General features: G+C 32.9%; 1 protein-coding gene across 2 annotated transcripts in view; it reads left to right on the top strand.

The window, feature by feature from the left end:
• Window positions 1-12500, top strand: part of LOC137616065 (glutamate receptor ionotropic, delta-1-like) — a 158789-nt gene that overhangs the window by 3204 nt on the left and 143085 nt on the right. For both annotated transcript variants that reach the window (XM_068345742.1, XM_068345741.1), the window contains exons 2-8: window positions 576-757; window positions 1667-2092; window positions 2230-2387; window positions 7008-7046; window positions 7940-8148; window positions 8371-8530; window positions 8682-8867. In XM_068345742.1, coding sequence (XP_068201843.1) covers window positions 715-757; window positions 1667-2092; window positions 2230-2387; window positions 7008-7046; window positions 7940-8148; window positions 8371-8530; window positions 8682-8867 — 1221 coding nt within the window. In that variant the 5' untranslated portion in view covers window positions 576-714. The remainder of the gene's footprint in view (window positions 1-575; window positions 758-1666; window positions 2093-2229; window positions 2388-7007; window positions 7047-7939; window positions 8149-8370; window positions 8531-8681; window positions 8868-12500) is intronic.

Raw genomic sequence — 12500 nt, 5'->3', positions numbered from 1 at the left:
TGGTTTCCGACATATATCAAGTGCAAAATTTCTGACTTTTAGAACCATTAAATGTTTGTCAATGTTGTCAATTGTTTCCTTGTTTATTATCAACAATTTCGACTTATTGCGAATACAGTTTGAGATGGTCAGTTTCTGTAAATCTGCTTTTATTATCATTATTATTATTTTACCTCAGGAACTTTCTGACCGAACTATTGATTGTTTCCTTAATTTGCAACTTTATTAATTCACACAGTAAGATTATGCCGTATTCGTCTCATGGTAAAAGAAATGCAAAGCAAAATTCAAATTGTATTAAACGTCTTGTATTTAATTGGTAGAGTTATAAAGTTTAATCAAGATATCAAGCAAAATGGTGGTATGTGACATTTCCAGTTTAAGAGTGTTAAATACACTTGTTTTTATGTAAATGTTGTTTAAATTGCCTAGTGTTAGGCTTTTTCTCTTTTATTTGTTTTATGATTACCATTATACATGATAACACATGTTTTTCAAATCAGATTTGTTGTACAAGAAAGTAATTAATGCCAACTGAAAATGCAGTTCTACAGTTTTTTTTTTTTCTTTTTCAGAAACTGAACAACCATCACAACCGGAGGAAAATTGAGTAAAGAGGAGCACAGATAAACCAAATGAGAACAGACAACTGCAACGAACTTACACAGCACATGACTTTACTGTATAGTGTTTCTTCATAAATATAAAAAAAAGATGAATCATCAGCATCTACCTTTCATCATTTTGCTTATAACAGGTAATCGTTATTAAAGCATATGAATAACACAAAATATAAATTAAATGATCGACAATAATAGATGTATTACAAATATATCTTGAGCATGGAGAGTACTTTTAAGAGTAAAATATTATACATCACAAATAATTATCTTTGTAGCCATTGTTTCATCTCCATTAGGTAATTTCAGAGGTAATCGGCTCCTCAGATCAAAACCAGTAGAGCAGATGATTTTCGCAATTCATGCCTAAAGCTGGAATATCGTAGACCAATGCAGTAAGATTTTGGAAACAGCATGAGTTCATAGAATTTGGGGTGATAAAAGATAATTTCCGAATGACAAATTTCTTATTCTTTCAGTTAGATACGTCGATTCTAAGTGAATGTAGGAGATCAGAAATTAGTATTACAACATGTCTTTCAGAGATAATTGTATGAGTATATCATTGGCACTTGAACATGGAATAAATGTATACCCTACATAGTGAATAAGAATTCCTGCCCATAATAGTTTACATATTTTTGTATCTAAGATAAAAAGAAAGTTATTATCAATAGTAAAACCCACCATTCACATGTCTGAAGTGAGCCGCAACTAGAGAGAGGGATCCAATGTAGTACTGTATGGCCAATCAAAGGACCCAATAACTGTAGCAGTAGTACCTCAACGGGTGGTTGGTGCCTTAGCCAACCTACTACCTATCATTGAGTAAGTCTTCTATGAAGAGATACAAGTTACTTTATGAAGAAGAGAGATGGAAACTAAAAACAAAAAAATAACATCGCAATATTCTTAAGTGAATTTAGATTTACGAATTGCTCTTAATTTTACTCGAGTTATTATTCATTCTCTCTTTTCCTACTTATGACAATGCTTGGAAGACATTTCAGCTAATGGATAATACATGCAAACATCCTTTTGCTCAGGGAGTGTAATCTGCTTGCATCCGGAAGATATGGGCGCAAAACTCAACGACAAGAAACAAGGAGACAGAGTCTACCCAACGAAGAATGAGAGAATTCGCCAAGATCACGCATTCAAACTTCCTCAGCACGAATCCCTCGATCAATTGAATGACAACAATCAAAGATTTAATTTCGAAATTAATCATAGTAGTGAAGATAGCGTGTTCTCTGCCTCCTCTGTAATCAAAAGAAAGGACTTTATTAAGAAACAACGGGCTAAATTCAAGATTCCTTTTGATTTGATGTACCTCGAGGAAATGAACGAAACTCTATTGCCCTGTTCACCTGCCGCAACGGGACTTGACAGTGAAGTGACTGCTGCCGTAGCAGATGCAATTAGAACTGTTATCGTCACACATCTACATCTCGTATTTATGAGTGAGCCAGGTATGTTGCTCCTGAAGTTAAATGAGGAGATTTCTTTTAAAGGGAATAATCTAAAGTGCTTTGTTATCATCCTAATTCAAAACAAACAAAATGTTACATGGACATTGGTTATATAAAGGAAATTATTATTTTAACAGATATCTGTCTCCTGAACATGTTATGGGCAAAGGGAATTGTTCTAGAGCTCCTGGATACTCATTCGTGGTGGATAAGGCTCTTTGACATTGATTATCAGAGCCATACTCAGCACGTCTTAGTTGGTTCCTTGGAGTGGATTGTTGTGACGATGGAAAAGGTAAGACTAAAATCAATATCTAGACATATCTTATAAAAAGGAATAGTGGTCTGGAAAACTTTGATGCAAGAACAGGGTTAACAATAAGTTAGCGATAATTTTCTGAAAGAAAATTGCTTCACATAATCTATTATACCATGAAAATTACATGTTTCCCTTATGGCAATATCCTCTGTAATTATTCACTGCTTCGTTAACTGCTAACCGTTGCCTTAGAAGTTTTCGGCATCACTTTTATTTACTTCCCAATGCAATTGAATTTGTAGCTTAGGTAATAATAATAATAATAATAATAATAATAATAATAATAATAATAATAATAATAATAATAATAATAGTAGTAGTAGTAGTAGTAGTAGTAGTAGTAGTAATAATAATAATAATAATAATATTTACTATTATTATTATTATTATTATTATTATTATTATAATAATAATAATAATAATAATAATAATAATAATAATAATAATAATAATATCGTTTGTCTTGAAGGAAATCATCAAAATTTCCATAATTTCAAATACTTCTTTAGAATCTTATCGCTGGAGATTCTTGTCTAAAACAATTTTACCAAAAGTTTTCATTCTTGCTCATATTTTACTCGGAAACTCTTTCCCTTGCTGGCATGACACCACAAGCTTTTTATTTCAATATAAGTTGTAACATTACCAGAATTCTTAATTAAGATTTAGGAGGCATGTAAATACATATTACCTTTCCATTGTACAATTTCTTTTCTTATTTGACATTGCCTAATAAACCAAAATTTCTCAATTTAACAACCATCATATTCTAAGATACTTGAGAGTAACAAATGATTTGTGCAAGATAAAATGAAGTAGAATAATTTGCCCTTTTCTTAAACTCTCCAAATACGGAATAGCAAGGCTATCTTAACAGAAGCTACTTTTTGGCCTCATTAGAAAGCTCATTTGTGTTTATTGGAGCAATTTATTGGTGTTAGAGTTATTACTTACGTCTTACTTGTAATTTGTTTGTCTCTTGTCGATTAGCCTTAATCCAATCTAAAAAGTTCCTCGACGATAGTATTTCAACAAACAACCCTCTCTCTCTCTCTCTCTCTCTCTCTCTCTCTCTCTCTCTCTCTCTCTCTCTCTCTCTCTCTCTCTCTCTCTCTCTCTCTCTCTCTCTTTTTCTCATTTCGCCTTTGATATGCTAGAATTAAAAGAGCATGTGTTCAATTTTCTCTTTGGTAGGATTTTATTTAATGTATTTTATACGCACTTGAGCATATCACAATGCCAAAGGATTGTTTGATAAATTTGTTTTATATCTAAGGCTATTTTTCTTCTAATTTTGCTGGTCGTGAGTTTGATATTATACTAATTATGAGGCAATATATTTTCCTACCATGTTTCTAGTGATAAACTTTCCAGCGGTAACTGATTACAGGGCCACAAAAGTAATTTTTCTCTGCATGGTAATGAAAGCGTAAGGAGCGGGTTATTTATTTAATGGCTAAATTCCCCCTCTCTTTCTTTATGTAGATAAGTAGATAGATACTGTATTATCTTTGTATCATTCATCATTACGGTTATTAGTATGTATATTGAGATGAAGGTCATTAGCGGCTAATGGCTAAGATTAGTGGGGTGCTGCTCCATAAAATTTATAGCCTTTATTTCAATAAGTTGGAAAAGGAAATAAACGGGTATAAGAAAATTTATTCAGAAACTTGATAGATTCCTAAAAGAACAAAATTAAACAGTTGTTACTGTTCAAGTTGGATCCATTCATTTAAGAATAAAATCCGTTCTTCTTGTTTTGATTTGTGCAAAAAGATCAATAGTTTTCGCCTTGATCTCTGGATGATAACAGGAAATTTGTCTCCATTGAAAGCACTACAGTCTACAAGTGCATTTAATTATTCAAAATTCATAGTGCATCTTAAAAAAGTTTTTAATGTTTTCATTATTGAAAACTGCCCACAATACCTATGAAACCGGATGTAGTATTACCTAACTCTTAATCCTCTCTAAACTTAGCTTACATCCTAGTACTTGAATGCACAAATCTACGGAAAGTTAAACCCATGGTCCCTCACCGGTGAAGCGGGAGCCTTAATGGTTGAACTTCGAGCATAAAAAAATGGGACAAAATAAAAAGGGTGGGGCGTAATCACGAAGAAAGCGGCGTACTTTCCGGCTCCTTATATGAAAAAAGTGATAGACAAGGTAAACAAAATTAGGAAAAGGATTCCAAAGCTCAGCAGAAGACGGAATGAACCATGAAATTTGATAATCACTCATTCTTTAGGAGTAGGCTTAAATACGTGAAGATGTTGCCTGATGAGGGGTGCAAAGATGCTCAAGAAAAAAAAACTTTATTTTAGCCTCGCGGTACAACGGTCAAACTAGCAACTGTAACAGAGAGAGAGAGAGAGAGAGAGAGAGAGAGAGAGAGAGAGAGAGAGAGAGAGAGAGAGAGAGAGAGAGAGAGAGAGAGAGAGAGAGCATGATGTATGAAACTTTGTACAGCTTTCTCTCCTGCTCTTTAACAGGATTGAGAGCCTTGTTACAGCAGCTGTGCTTTCTTTAGATTTACATTCCAACCTTCCTTACTATAGAATCTAGAGTCTAGATAATGATAATAACTCTGCAGGGGCTTGTAAACCACAATTTCTTGCACTATTTCTTGGTACATTATCGTTTTTCCTGATGGGCTGTTTCTACAGTCAATATTTCATAGATAATGAAGTGCCGCCACATTTATGTCAGAACAAAACCTCAAGTGAATATACACGAATTAATTCAATTTCCATATGGTTTAAATATGAACCTCTTGCATTCTATATGCCACATCTCACTCAATTTAGCGTGATTATACTATTCTGCACTATTTATCCAATCGATTTCTTGTGTGATATACCACTTTACTAAAACAATAAAGTTACTCTCTCTCTCTCTTTCCCCCGCCCTCTCTCTCTCTCTCTCTCTCTCTCTCTCTCTCTCTCTCTCTCTCTCTCTCTCTCTCTCTCTCTCTCTCTCTGTGAATAAGTAATTTCCCCATTTTTTTCTTATGTCTCCTGTGGCGTAAACACCTTCTATTACTTTGAAGCTATGAATTCATATGATTTATATTGCTAAATTGGCCGTGGACAATGGCTGGTAATTACAGCTTATAAAATCGGATGACTTATCCATAACTCCATGCTCTGTATTTGGTGATAATACTGTAAAGTACGACTCCTCATACCTGTAAAACTTTTTTGTAGGTATCTCACGCTAACCTTAGATTTCGGAGCAGGGTTGGGGAGGGGAGGGGGAAGCAGGTGAGATTTTCGGCGGTGGAGTCAATGACTCCTATACCAATAGATATATTCAAATGAAATTCTAAGGTAATATTTACATATATATATATATATATATATATATATATATATATATATATATATATATATATATATATACAGTATATGTATGTATATTTATACATATATATAATGTATATATATATATATATATATATATATATATATATGCATATATATATACGTATATATATATATATATATATATATATATATATATATATATATATATATATATATATATACAGTGTATATATATACATATATACATATATAATATATATATATATATATATATATATATATATATATATATATATATATATATATATAATATATATATATATATATATATATATATATATACATTGTATATATGTATATATACATATATATATATATATATATATATATATATATATATATATATATATACATATATATATGTATATATATATATATATATATATATATATATATATATATATATATATATACATATATATGTATATATATAAGCTTTATTTTTACCAATTTTCATGTTTGTACCTGCTATAGGCATGCCCTGGATGTCACATTTGTTCGTAAGTGACTCCTGGAATTTTACAGATATCCAAAAGATTATCACATGGTTTAATGGATGTTATGTGAACTACATTCACATCAATTTCTATATTGATGCTTGCCATAGAAAAGTGACAGTAGCCATTTTCCAATATATCCATGGGAGGACGATTTTCGGCGGCTCTGTAAATTACTCGTTGTAAATAGGCCCTAGAAAAGCCACAGCAAACGTTTATTTCGGTATGAGTTGAATGGCTATTTTTGGCGGTGGAGTAAATTGTTCCTAGAATAATTCACATATATAAATGAAAATTTCAGGGATTGATGGGAAACATAGTTTTTCTGTTACTGCCAAATTTCATGGTAATATTTACAACTGGAAAGACACAGCTATCATTTAGCCTTCTTATGCTGTTAAATGTAGCAACATTACAGTGAACTGCGAGATAGTGAGCAACATTGAGTTAAGCTAGTTATTATTATTATTATTATTATTATTATTATTATTATTATTATTATTATTATTATTATTATTATTATTACTGTGTAGTCGAATGTCTAATCACATTCATTTTGTCCCATTTTGAAACTAATCAATAAACGTGTACTATGTGCTGTATGAGTTCTGCAACTTATTCTTACCCAACTCTTTTCTCATTATCTAGTTACTTCCAGCATGTGCATTTGATTCGAAATAGTCAATGTTTCTTTATTATTTCCACAGGTGAAACTCCTCTACAACAACTCTTCTATGAATGCTTTTGTGAGTAACACAAACTTTTCATGTTTTTAAAGATACTTTGCCCTGGCAATCAATCTATTCTGTATAAATGTTTTAATTATTTCAGTCTACCTTGTTTCGAGTATTTTCTTCTGTCTGGTCTTAAGCTGCTGATTCTCATGTTAATTTGTTGGATAGGAACTTATGGTCTATTACATTTCTTATTCCTGATCTAGATATTAATCGGTGGCACCGTCGTTCAATTAGTTCGTTATGCATCTTGCATAAGAATTTTCATAATTCTGACCATCTTTTACATTCAGATCTTCCCGGACTAATTCTAATAGCCAGGCCTTCTCCATCATAGGGCTCAATAATACACAGTACTATAGAAGTTTTGTTCCAGCCGTGACCAAGTTGTGGAATGATCTTCCAAATCGGGAGTTGAATCGGTAGGACTTCAAAAGTTCAAACTTGCAGCAAATGTTTTTAAGTTGAACAGGTTGACATCAGTCTTTTTATAGTTTATTTATGAAATATCTGTTTTGATATTGTTACTGTTTATGAAATATTTTATTTTAATTGCTCATTATTTTTCATATAGTTTTACTTAGTTCCATATATCCTCTCCGTCCTTGGCTATGTTTCCCTGTTGGAGCCCATGGGCTTATAGCATCTTGCTTTTCCAACTAAGGTTGTAGCTTAGCTAGTAATAATAATAATAATAATCATGAAAAGATCAGCATGGAATTATCCATAAACAATATTGGTAGGGTTTGTTACTCATACAGTGTAATGTAATCAATCATTCCATTAATGTTCGGTAGGTAATAGGCAAGAGTTCAGATACCGAGAGGCTAAAAATGTGTTGTTTGGTGTCCAACGTTGGACCAATTGCCAGAAATACGAATTATAACTCTAAATCCTAATTTCAGAATACTCGATGGATTTGGGTTCCCTCTTTCGTTGAATCGGATGAATCTGTCTCAACGCCGTGGCCCTCTCGGAAAGTTTCTTTTAGCAATGTCTTAAATGAATTGACGAGCAGCCTTCAGGAAGGCATGAGAGGCATCGTGGTATTCAGTGACAGAAAACCTTCTCATCTTTATCCATACGAAACCACGAATGCATCCCTAATCAAGAGGTAAAACTGCAAATAGTCTGCTAAATGCAAACAGGAATTTACTTTATTTCCATAAAGGTATAGAACAATTGCATTAACGATGGAAAAGTATTCCATTAACGAGGCAAAAAAGTAATTGAGAAATTGCGTTTAGTATACGACGCCTATATGCATGTGAATTTGACAATAGCAAAAGAGAATTTATCACCTGAACTTTTATAACTTTACTACTTGATTTTCCAGATATGTAAAGATTGGCAGTATAACAGCCCCAGGAGATGGTTCGTGGACCCTTAAGACATCTAGTAGCTGGTTTCATGGAAATTTCAATATTTTACGACCTCTTTGGCCGCGGCCTTCATTTGACCTGCAGAATAGAACGATCAGGATTACTTGCTTACAGGTTTGTTTGAAACTGATTTTGACGCCATTCATAACAGTCCAAAGTTTCGAGAGGAGCATTCATAAAAAAACTTCATTATGCCTCATCAAGTATTATCAGGAATTGAAGGTAACTTGTTTGACAAGGTAAACTGGCAAAAATTTTCTTTCAGAAACCAACTGTATTCGAATATAAAGAAGGCGGAGGACTGGATGAAGCAGTTGGTTACGCCAATGACCTAATGCTTATTGCCAGACGCCATTTGAATTTCACGGATGTTCTAGTTCCGATTGACGGGTTCGGGAACAAAGACAGTAATGGGAACTGGAATGGTATGGTTGGAGTCCTACATCGCAAGGTTAGCAAAACATATTGTTCAGGGTCAGCCGATATAAATTTCACAACGCTGGAATAATGAAATCTTAGGTTTCTCCTGTTTCAATTATTTGTTCTTCTTCATTCTTATTTTTACTGATATTTTTCTATAATTCTTATATCAATAATTTATTTATTACTTTCGGGATGTTTTAGTCTTTTCCTACCAATCCAATTATGTGTTTCTTCATTTTGGTATGGGTATCTTCAGCACCGCATACACCCAGCTAGAATTAGAACTCATTTTGAATAATTACAAATGATACTGGTGCATTTGTATCTACCCATAGGGAAAGTCATTCCAGTTGTGATATCACAAACTTATCAACATGAATGAAATTGAAGTGAAAGGGAAGAAAGAAATAACACTACTTTACAACATTGTCCGTTGCTTGCATCCGAGATTTTAGATGATGCAAAAAGAATCTTGTAGAGCTCACATTTGAGCAGTGCTACTTATATTTGGCAAGCAGTGTACCTAGGAGATGAAAACTGATCTCAAAAGTATGCTTTCATTCCTATAGGCTTTGACTTCCAGACAAAGGTTAGTCAATAGCAAGTTCTACGAGAATGTTGCTGATTCTGTTTCATCCCTTTATCCTCAACCGCACACAAATAAAAGTTGATGAATATCCTTTATCCTCAATCACCTACAAACCAAAACAAACCTATCACCTACTGGGTGCATTATTGCATGGCCCTGTGCTTGGCCGCAAGAGCCAGGCAATCTACATAAGAAAAATATATCTTCCCAGAGCACGTCTGAGTTATGAAATCAGAGGGGCGTACATTGTACATTAAGGCAGTCCTCATCAAATGTATTTAAACTGTCTTCTATTTTGTCTCTGGATTCTATAACATTTATATTTGCTGATCTAGATAACGTGTTTATTCTTATCTTTATGAAGCGTTTAAGATTATATTACGCCCTTTTGTTTGCTTAGCATTCCAATCACTACGGCTAATATGTAATAGCCAAACGCCAGTTTATCTGAATCGGTACGCGATAAAATTTATGGTTAGGCATTAGTTAGTGTCATTTCATTTTTGTCTGAAGTATCTTCTGTGTAAAAAAAGATGACAGTAATTTTCATATACAAATTAAGAAAATTAAGAGATGGAAAAATAGTCCAAAGTCCTAGCAAAAAACTGGAGGTAAATACATAGGGTGGTAGATCACAAAAACTGACAAAAACGTATTCTCTTAACTTATTTGAATAAAGAAAGTGATAATAGTAATGTTTAAGATTTTCATTGAGATTATTGTTTGTGATTATATGTCAAATATCAGTTACAGTAGGTGTACTCATGCCAATACGTAACCAGGCATTTCCCAAGTCCAACATTTAAGCATGGCTACTTAGAATAATGCAAATTATTCTGTTTATAAAGAGTGACTGCGTACTGAATATTCAAAATCCAGTACTTCGAGAACTTGTTACTATATAATCGCAAATGTGTAACACAAGATGAATAGATTGTTAGTCTAGTTCGGATAATTCCTTAATGCTAAGTTCATAGCAAAAATCCTTGGGCACACCACTTGGGCACGTGCAAAGCTTTGGTAATTGCAGACAAATTATAATTGTTAGCTATGGTAATCTACACGTACTAGTCTTAAACTTCCTTTCCACTATACAAATTTCTAAAACATTCTCAATGTATATTGCTACTTCTTTCATCAAATATCATGAAGATTCACTCTACTGTTCTGAACACTTACCACAACATTCAGTTTAGCTTAGGTTTTTTATTTAAAGTATATGCTTTGGTTTATATATCCTCTTTCTCCATAAATAAATCACAGTTCAAATCACTACTGTGTCCTTTGCTGCTGCATTAAGGTATATCATATTTAGTTTATTCTTCGTCATCATAATTGTCTCTCCAGTGTCCAATTCATCAACCCTTACCCAGTGGCGTAGTTAGGTATCTATTAGTGGAGACTGGGGAGCACTTGAGGAGTTATAACTGATTTATTTATTTTTTTTTTTTTGCGGGGGTGGGGGTGGGGGGAGGAGATGGCACTAGGGTGAATAGGCAATGGAAGATCAGTGATATTATGGTGCTACATAGAAAAATAACAGGGTATATTCCAATGTCAGATCAATAGTTGGTATTAGGTTATTATACTGTTGCTGATACTGTATACTCATAGTATCAAATAATATATGTATATATATATATATATATATATATATATATATATATATATATATATATATATATATATGTATATATATATATATATATGTATATATATATATATATATATATATATATATATATATATATATATATATATATATATATATATATATATATATATATATATATATATATATACATTGGGAACATTATGCTTATACAAAAGGGTAATTATATGTAAGAAAGAAACTGAAAACATACTGAGCTTTAGAAGATACGTACCATGAATTCCTGTTGGTATGAAAGATAAATGCTAGGAAATACAGGGACAAAAATGATAGACTGTATGGACATGCTTGTTATATGATAACTATTGTAGAACGGAAATGGCATTTTAAAAATCTTGCTATGCACTATGTGCAATGAAGAGATAATAAAAGTAAGTTGTGCTTACGCTCACTTCGAGAACGATTTCCTGTTCCTGGTTCCTGTAACTTTTTTTTTTTTCTTTTTTTGGCGGAATTGTCAACAAAATCATATAAATATATTTTTTTAACCTGCTCACTTTCAATTTACATCATAACAAAATTGCCTAATTTGTTATTGCATTTCGCCTTTCTCAGGACAGTATCAACTCCTATAGTCTCCTCCAGTACTTGGGCAATCCTATCTTATATTTCCTTTTTAAAGCTTTCATTCTGAATGCCTTCTTAGTTCCTTTACACTATTTTAGTGCATTCTACATATAGTATATGTCACATTTTCTCCCTAGTATCTTTATTAGGCACCTTTATTACTATCTCTTGCAATCATCCTTTTCTTTCTGATGTTACGATAGTGTAGTAGACCATATTATGTTTATATACCTAATTACATTTTCTTACTATCCATATACACGTTTCTACAATTAATTCCACATATGGTGACGGTGTAGTCAATAGTTTTTCCACTATTCCTTTCACGATTTTATATTGTGTTCCTTAATTTTGGACCCTTGTGTTCGTCCCCATTTGTTTATATATGTATAAAAACCTTTCGTGCTTCAAATAATGGAATGTCTTGAGCGGAACTGGAACGGCTGTTGAATTTATTCACAAGGTACTTGATGACACGTGGTGAGTGTAGGCGAGCAGCCTCACTCTCTTTCCTTGCAAAGATTCTTCTTTTTTTGTCTTTGGCCTCAAAGAGTATGATCCTGTTGACCGTAGTCCAGGTAGACATTTACTTTCAGGTTCCTATCCATCCCAGATTTAGTTAGTACATGAGGTTCCTTGTGAGGAACAAGGTCTATCGTTTCGAAGTGATGTGATTGGGCCTTCCCACAACTTCCTCAGGTCTCCACCAGGATCTTTGACATTGTCTCAACCTGGGCTTATGCTTTGGACATCAGACTCCTACGGTATGTAGATGACTCATAATAGCAGAATAACAAATCCTGCTCGTTTACCAAAGGCAGGTTCTTCCAGAC

This window comes from Palaemon carinicauda, chromosome 22 (assembly GCF_036898095.1).
Source record: "Palaemon carinicauda isolate YSFRI2023 chromosome 22, ASM3689809v2, whole genome shotgun sequence".
NCBI lineage: Eukaryota > Metazoa > Arthropoda > Malacostraca > Decapoda > Palaemonidae > Palaemon > Palaemon carinicauda.
This window is presented reverse-complemented; position numbering and strand designations above follow the sequence as displayed.